We start from the raw sequence: 8,295 nt of genomic DNA, 5'->3' as shown, positions 1-8,295 counted from the left end.
GGCCCCGACCTGCCCAGGCTGCCTTAAAAGCGGGCGGCGAGCGAGGAAGCGCCTCAGTCAGAGAGAGAAAGTGCCGGGGTGGTGGGGCTGCGGCTGCTCCGCCTGAAACTTCTGAGTAACATCAACAGGGGGAGGGGAGGGCGGGCGGCGGTGGAGGAAGGTGGAAGGCGGGGGGGGGGGGGGGAAGGTTAGCAGCAGCGCAGCCCTATCCGCCTCTCCCTCATAAACCAGCCTGTGTTGGGCTGAGCAGGCCCCTCACACAAAGGAGGGCAGGGCAGGCAGGGCTGCCCCCCTTCCCCCCCTCCTTGGGCGAGGGGCAGCGGGGAGGCGCCCTTCCCCGTGCAGAGCACTCACAGCCACTTACTCCTCTCCTGTCCCCCCCAACCCCGTCTTCTTCTTCTTCTCCTCCTCCTCCTCCTCCTCTTCTTCCCCTTTTCCTCCCACCCCGCCCCGTGGTCCCCCCTCAGCCCCCCGCCCTCTGTCCATGTAGCCGCCCGGCCGCCGGCCCCTCCGCACTATGCCCATCTTACTCTTCCTGATAGACACGTCCGCCTCCATGAACCAGCGCACCCATCTGGGCACCACCTATCTGGACATAGCCAAAGGCGCTGTAGAGACTTTCATGAAGGTACCGGCTCTGCCTTGCGAGAGGAGGCGAGAGAGAGCGAGAGTGACTGCGCGGGGAAGGGGAGGGGGAGGCAGGGCGCGGGGGGCCGCCGGGGCCGGGGGCGCGGGGCGAGGGCGGCCGGCCGGCCGGGCGGCAGTGCGTGTGTGTGCGGGCAGGGAGGGCCGGGCCGCACCGCTCCGGGCCGGGCCGGGGGGCTCCAAGGCGGGGGCCGCCCCGGCGCCGCTACCTCCGCGTTCACCCTCTCGCTTTGTCCGCCACCCCCGCAGCTCCGTGCCCGCGACCCGGCCAGCAGGGGCGACAGGTACATGCTGGTCACTTTCGAGGAGCCTCCTTACGCTATCAAGGTAACCCCCGTTAACCCTCCCCCCCACCTCCCCACACACATACCGCCCCCCCCACCCCGTTCCCCCGCCCCGTGCGGCCCCCGCGGCCGGCGCCGCCCGCCGCGCCTGGGCGCACACGCACGCTCGGGCTCCGGCGGCGGCGGCAGCGCTGACATCAACATGGCCGACATCCCCCCCCCCCCCCCCCGTGCGGTGCGCGAGCAGCAATGAACTGTGGGGGATATTTATTCGAGTTGGGAGAAGTGACAGCAACTCCGCCGAGAGTTGGGCCCGGGGTGGGGGGGGTCGGGAAGGGGAAGGGGAGGGGAAGGGAGGCCGCCCGCCTGCCCGTCGCGGCCCGTGCCCGGCGGGGGGCCGGGCGGCGGGGCGAGCACGGCCGCCGGAGAGCGCCGCGCAGCCGGCGAAGAGCCGAGCTGCCGTAGTTTGAAGAGCTGCAAGAAAGAGTTGGGCATGGATGACCTCACCGAGATTTCGTCCTGCGGAGAGAATCCAAAATACGGCTGGCAGGGGTGGGCTGCTACGATTTTTTTGTGTGTTTTTTTTTGGTTTTTTTTTTTCCTTTTCTCCTCCACGACGACGCGCTCGCCAGCCTGAGGGAGCAACCGCTAAAATATTGCTCGCTCGCCAGGCGTTTGGGTAGCCCTTGTCATTTGCTGTGTGCGGAGGGGAAAGCGCTGCTCTGTAGCCCCAGAGGAAAGCGTTATCCTGTGCACAGCTCCTGTCTGAAGGATACGTCTTCTCACGTTTCTCTTTTCAGGCTGGATGGAAAGAAAACCATGCAACGTTTATGAATGAACTCAAAAACCTTCAAGCTGAAGGACTTACGACTCTTGGCCAGTCCCTAAGGACAGCTTTTGATTTATTAAATTTAAATAGATTAGTAACTGGCATAGACAACTATGGGCAGGTAGGTTGACTATTAATAGGGGGAAAAATCATAAAAGACAAACTTTCCAGGGACAGCAGTTAACTAGTTGTCCAAAATGGCATCTTCATGAAATACTGAATGTGGGGCTTCTTCAAAAGAAAAACAGAGCTCAGGTAGCTTGAGGAAATGTGGTAGTTCACTGTTTTTTGTTTTTTTTTAATCCGACTTTCCTTTCTTATTTCAGTTATTCTTCAATTCTTAAACGCCAGCTTAGCCTTCAAGTTGACCTTTCAGTTAAACTTTGTCTTTTTTTTCATAACAAATTTTATGCTTCAGAACCTTAGCTGATAAGCCTGATGGGATTTGAAAACTTTTCCTTGCATATACAGTGCTGCATAATCAATTACAAGTAATTATAAAGTACACTCTGAGAAATGAGCTACTTTTTGAAAGGCACAGCATGTTTCAGAAATACTGAGTAGAGCATGTCTTTTTCAAAGTCATTTCTTTCTAGTGAGTTACTACTTTCTCTGAACACCTGTATTTTATAAAACTCCCTGCTGTATCAGAGCCTTGGAGCTGTGCTTTTCTAATGCCTGTGATGTGCTTTTCTAATGCCTGTCACTTTAAAGCAGGACATCTTTTGGGGTATTCCAACATTCTTTTGGTCAGTAGTGTGAGTTGCCATAAGCCAGTAACTTTACATTGAACATATGCTTTAGGAAGCATTCACAGTTGTATCTGGCACTGGATCAAACCTGGATTTGTTTTGCATCATAATGGACATGATTAGTATCAGGCAAGTATATTGTGCGTTTTTCACAGAAAACATACTAACTTGAATCTCCCCATTTCATTTGTTGCTCTCATGCAAAATGTTGCTCTCCTGTCTGTGGATTAGTTACTCCACTTGATAGTTAACATGGGTATGTGATTGTGAAAATAAGTCCCCTCCCTCCAAGTCTGAGCACAGTCTCTGTGATAACATGCCATATTTGTTTGGGAAGGAAATTCATCTCTCTCATGTTGCATTGTATGACTTTGCCACTAGGTGATCAAGTGAGCCTAAACATTTTTAAAATGCCAGTTTAGTGATGAAACTTTAAAAAAAAAAAAAAGTGCTACTTCTACACGTTGCTTTTTTTTCCTCTCTGTTCCCATTGCTCTCCTCTTATACGTCTGTGTGCTAATATCTTCTGCTTTCCATCTTTTTTGGTTCAGTTACATGAACTATACAAAGCTGTAACTTTACATAAAAATCAAGGCACACGCGTTAAATACTTTCCCTTTACCACTGGTATGGATGATGTTAAAATTCTAATCAAGTGAGCCAGTTGTGCTCAGCTCAGTTCACGTCATGACTGTTTTGACTGGTTAGTGTTCATTACTGCAAATAGCCGCTCTTGTCTGTATAGCAGTGGCTTTTTCTTTGTCTGGTTTGTTTTGTTTACCAGGCTCTCTCAGGGCTTGAACCCACCCTGGCTTATGTGTTTTAGTTGCTCTGTTCCACATGTGGAACAGACCGTTGAAGAGGTGTTCAAATGTGCAGTCAGGTGACTATATGCTAACCTTTTTTAGTCCTGATTAACAGATGGATTTATGGCAAGTACCAGATCATCTGCTGCTGAAGTCTCTGGTTCCTGTTCTGGCCCTACTAATCAAATTTGCAGGTTTTCATAAATCAGACTAAATTTAGGAGCACTTAACTGGTCCCTCAGCGCTTGCGGGATGAGTTTTGGTGCAGTTAACTTTCCTCAAGTTCACATTGGCCTTTGAGCAATAAGCTTTATCAACCTGTCGTTGTTGATGTTACTTACTTTTACTTCAGTGGGTATTTACCCATACATGCCATGAGAAACCTTAAGAATTCGGGATAATAGAAGTAGTCAGAACACTCAGTTATATTTGAAATAGTTTTCACCCTGAACATAAAGTACTGATTCACTTGTTTTTAAGGAGTTAAAAAAAAAAAAAATTAATACCATAGCATTAAGTTAGCACTTAACTAAAATACAGCAGAGGTGTTTAAAGAGTAATTATCTTAGAATGGGAGGAGAATATAGTTCTACAAAAGCACCATATTCAGATGATCTTGGATGTGGTATTGTGTGAAGTAATAAAAATACACATTTATTAAGCTTTTAAAAAAAAAGCTTAATAAATTCTCTGGCTTAACATCTTTTTGCTAACATGCTTATTTTTGATGGATTGACAGGCTTCTAAAATATTTGCTGAGATCCACTTTTGTTTCTCATATATGAATTGTAAATCAGATTTTTAGTATACATACATATGACATAAAGTTGGTGAGATTGTCTGGTTATGCCATCTAACAACACGATGTCATGTCCCCCTGCTAACGTTGAAGTGTTTGTTTAAATGGCAGCGTGACTCACTGCACTTGATTTCTTTTGAAGTAGACCAGAGTTCTCCATCAGCTGACTTCCTGATCAAGAGTGATGGCTGAATGGTCATTCTGAAATTGAGGAAAAGCTCCAGCTTCATATTTTCTTGCAACATTAATGTGCACACCTTTAATATGAGTTTTTCTGTTTATCATATTACTTTTTCAGTAAGTAAGTACTGAGTCAGTTGCTCATGATGATTGGGTTACCAAGTGTACAGCTGTATTAGCTGACCACAGTATCTCACATTCAGATCTTAAAGTGACATTGTCAACACATTTAGATTATCAAGAACCTGGAAGATTTTTCATCAGCTGCTTCTCATATTAATGCTATAGTCTGTATAAACCCTTTATCTTGTCAAGGGTTATTTAGAGCCACATTTCTGTGAAGATTTTTGTCAATTAAAAAGTACCCAGAGAAGCAGTAAAGCTGACTAGAGGAAAATATTTTCACATACTTGAGGTGAACTTGTTAAGTTTTTGAAAAGGGTATATGTTTTTAAGGTGACTATCCCATTAATTTCTACAGAACTTTCAGTTAGATAAATTTTGTATTATATTGCTTAAGTCCAATAGTAGCTACCGATCTTTTGCATATGCTGTGCTTTGTGCTGATTATGATAGCAGAAGAATGAACCTTCAGCTAAGATGTCAACTTTTTGTGTTACCTAGAAGTAGTGGTCCTTTTCACTTTCTGTATCTTTATAAAAACCTTAATAGAAAAGCACACAGGAGCTAGATGTGTTTAGTAAGAAAACAATTTAGGCACGTTAATTTCACTAAGCTCACTATTATATCACACAAAACATTGCACTTCATTAGCCCAGTTTGCACTTAGTTAATTGTCATTTTTATTATGTTTTCCCCAGGTCAGCTTCTCCATTGCTTTGGGTACTCTGAAAAAACAAGCCTTTTACTAGCAAATTTTCCATTTTCTTGTAATACACTGGTGAATCTTCCAGTTTTGGCTTGTTCAGCAAAACATTTGTAGACACAATTTGACTGAATATTTTTATGAATGAGGCAAACAAACGCAGTTTGTTATGGTTGACAGAACAAACAATAGATGCGTTCCTGAAACTGTTATTTCCACTGAAATAGAAAGCATGAAAAACGTAGCATTAAAAGACACAGCAAAAATGTAAATAAGTGGTTGAGCTGGACCACCTATATGCTGAACTTTTTGTAGTTCGTATTAAAGTTTCTCAGGCTGAACTATGAAACTAAGGTAGGTAAAATATATATCACTGGTGTTTCAATACTCATATGCAAAGGACCAGTACAGCCATGCTGAAACTTTACTCTGATGGATGTTTGCAATAGCTAAAACTGAATCTCTTGTTGTCACTATTGCGTAGAATGAGGATAAAATGCACTTGTTCAAATAGATTTTCAAAGTAGTTAAGTGGAGATATCAAGCTTTTTTGTATTAACTAACAACTGCGCCTTCGAATTTTATTCAGGATGAAATTTCCTTTTAATATTATGGGTAGAAACTGCTCTTGCCAAAAGCATAAGCTCTTTTTCTCAAGTGGAGTATCTTGCGCTCCTTGGGAATCATGATTATTGATACGGTAAAACTGGCCAAGAGATGAGTTTAATTTGATAAACAGGTTTCATATAACAAAAGCATGTGCTAACTGAGTTGTGAAACAAAAGGAAAACTACAACACTTGCAATCCAAGTGCACTTGGGATAGGTGTTTTTCTTTCACAGTGGTGAATAAGCTACTCTGAACTTAAACTAATATAAGAAATAATGTTATGAAGACTTACAAGTCTATGCTCAGTCTGGTGGAAGTCTTTTTCCTACAATGCATTTCACCTACGTACAAAACCACAGCTAAGACGTTTTGACGCAAACGGAAGTCTAAATGGAATTCAGTAGAGTAAGGATATTTTGAGTTGTTTAAAAATATGCTAAGGGCTGGAAGAATGTTTTCCTGACCTGGAAGTTGAAAGGCATCCTGCATATAGTGATTTTTTTTTTTTTTTGAAACAAAGTACTTTATCCGAGGCTTTTATTCATATCATGTGTGGCCATCAAACAGTCTAATCTTAGGTTATCTGCTACGTTGTAGTTTTCTCTGAATGTATGATTAAACCCACTTGTAGCTACAGTAACAGTATCACTGATGTGTTCACACAATAAAACTTCTCATTGGTCTGTAGAGATCAGCATGTTTTGACATGATGGCAAAAATCCTCCCATATTTCAGGTACATATAAACAGCATGCTTAGGAGATCAATTATAACTGTTTATAGGCACACTTCAGCTTTGATTAAGAAAGAAAAAGGCATCTATTTTAGACCGGGTGTAGATTTTAGGCTCCTTGCCTATGTCCTTATTTATGCCTAAGGTCTGCTGAAGTTTTAAAAAAAAAATACAAAATATCTTTCCCTAACATTGCATACATTGTATTTCAGCAGTGGTAAATTCTGTATTCTTTAAGAAGCTGGGCAGCTCTTTTTTCTCATTGGTGTTTCAGGACTGTTACCGGAATTCCTTGCTTTCCAAAGTCAAAATCCCTCAAGTATGACTTTTGTCTTGGCATTCTAGGGTCATAAACACTGCACTGGAATGGCCTGTGTGGAGAGTACATCCAAATTTGGAACCAAAGTTTAGATTAGCATTTCCTCCTTTGTCATGCTGGCACTGCTGCACAGGCAATTTGCTTTTCATGTTGGTAGAGGCAGTTTTGCGCTTTCTAGAGCAGCTGTTCTCCTGTTCTCTTCTTTCCCCTTCCCCAACAAAACCCAGTGGGAGAATTTCAGTATAGCAAGCTTGAGCATGATAATGGTAATGATCAATTTGAAAAGCATTAAATTCTAATACATATAGGAAAAGGACTTTTCATAGTCTCCTGTTTTCTATGGAATAGAAATGATCTTAATGTAAACCTATATAGTTCCTGTTATGTCAAAGACCTGTATGTGAAGTGCTGGTGGAAGTCTGCATCTTTCTCACCTCTTATGATGAGATGAAACATTTTGCGTCCTAATTTTTTTTTTTTTTTTTTTTTTTTGGTGGCTGTAATCTTTAAGCATGCCCTCAGGTTCACTCTTTCCTTGAAATATTTACTTTTCAGATAACTTTGTTTCATGGCATCCTTTAATGAGCACCATTGCAAGCATTGTTGCCAGTGTCTTTTTCACATCTGGAGGTGGAACTGCATGCCTTTCAGTGAACTTTGTTGCTCCGGGAAAGCTGAAAGTCTCAAAAATAATAATCACTTCAAACTTGTGCGTTCTTAACTCATCTGGTTCTAATCCAGCATATTTTGTAAAGAGTTAAAAAGCTAAAGCAAACTTGCACAAAATATTTTTTTCCTGGCCAACATGATCTCACTGGTCTGTTTCATTAACAGAAAGAAGGGAGAAACTTCCTCATGCTTTGAAAATCAAAGGTGCTTTGGCCGTTTTAGTTCTTTGTGTTCAGCATTTTAATAAAAGTTGATTTGGAAGGGGTATTACTTTAATATGTTAGTTGTGGCTTTGATTTTAAAAATCAGATGAGGGCAGTCATGCTGCCAAAGCTTAAGCAGCTGGTACAGGTGTCTGTCTTTGGCTGATACTCTTGGCCTCACTGAAGAATCAGCAGAGGAAGTCTGAGGGCAGTTTGGAGTACCAAAATTATATCTCTTGCCATGGCTTTTTTATCTGGAGAAGCTTATCTGCCTCTGTTCATCCATGACTCCTTAGATGTACTAGCTCTCTTATTTAAGTGCTTAAAGGTAGGTGGCCTGTAGTTGGAGTAGTCTTGACTTTCCACATCCATTTGTACTTTGTCACAGCCACACGTCGGGGAGGCAAAGAAACAAAGCACAAGCTTTTATTTATGTTTTGATCATGACAGGGAAGATTGTAAGTTAAACCTTATAGATACAGAGCCAGGAGATCAGTTTTCTTGTGAAGCATGAATATTCCTCCCCCCGCCCCCAGTGTCTGCATTGTTCTGTTTATTCTCTTTAAGCTTGTTTTCACTTACTGGATAGCTACAATTTCTAAGCCTTGGATTTCTGTTGTAGATGGTCCATATGTCTTGAAG

At 43.1% G+C, this 8,295-nt stretch overlaps 1 protein-coding gene across 5 annotated transcripts in view; it reads left to right on the top strand.

The window, feature by feature from the left end:
• The first annotated feature begins 44 nt into the window (after positions 1-44).
• Positions 45-8,295, top strand: part of INTS6 (integrator complex subunit 6) — a 50,651-nt gene continuing 42,400 nt past the window's right edge. For 2 of the 5 annotated variants that reach the window (XM_068929905.1, XM_068929903.1), the window contains exons 1-4: positions 45-115; positions 468-628; positions 895-972; positions 1,730-1,879. In XM_068929905.1, the coding sequence (XP_068786006.1) occupies positions 518-628; positions 895-972; positions 1,730-1,879 (339 nt within the window). In that variant the 5' untranslated portion in view covers positions 45-115; positions 468-517. Of the gene's footprint in view, positions 629-894; positions 973-1,729; positions 1,880-8,295 lie in introns of all 5 variants that reach the window. The other 3 variants (XM_068929906.1, XM_068929904.1, XR_011138637.1) reach the window with 2 other exon arrangements.

The sequence above is a fragment of the Struthio camelus genome, chromosome 1 (genome assembly GCF_040807025.1).
Source record: "Struthio camelus isolate bStrCam1 chromosome 1, bStrCam1.hap1, whole genome shotgun sequence".
NCBI lineage: Eukaryota > Metazoa > Chordata > Aves > Struthioniformes > Struthionidae > Struthio > Struthio camelus.
This window is presented reverse-complemented; position numbering and strand designations above follow the sequence as displayed.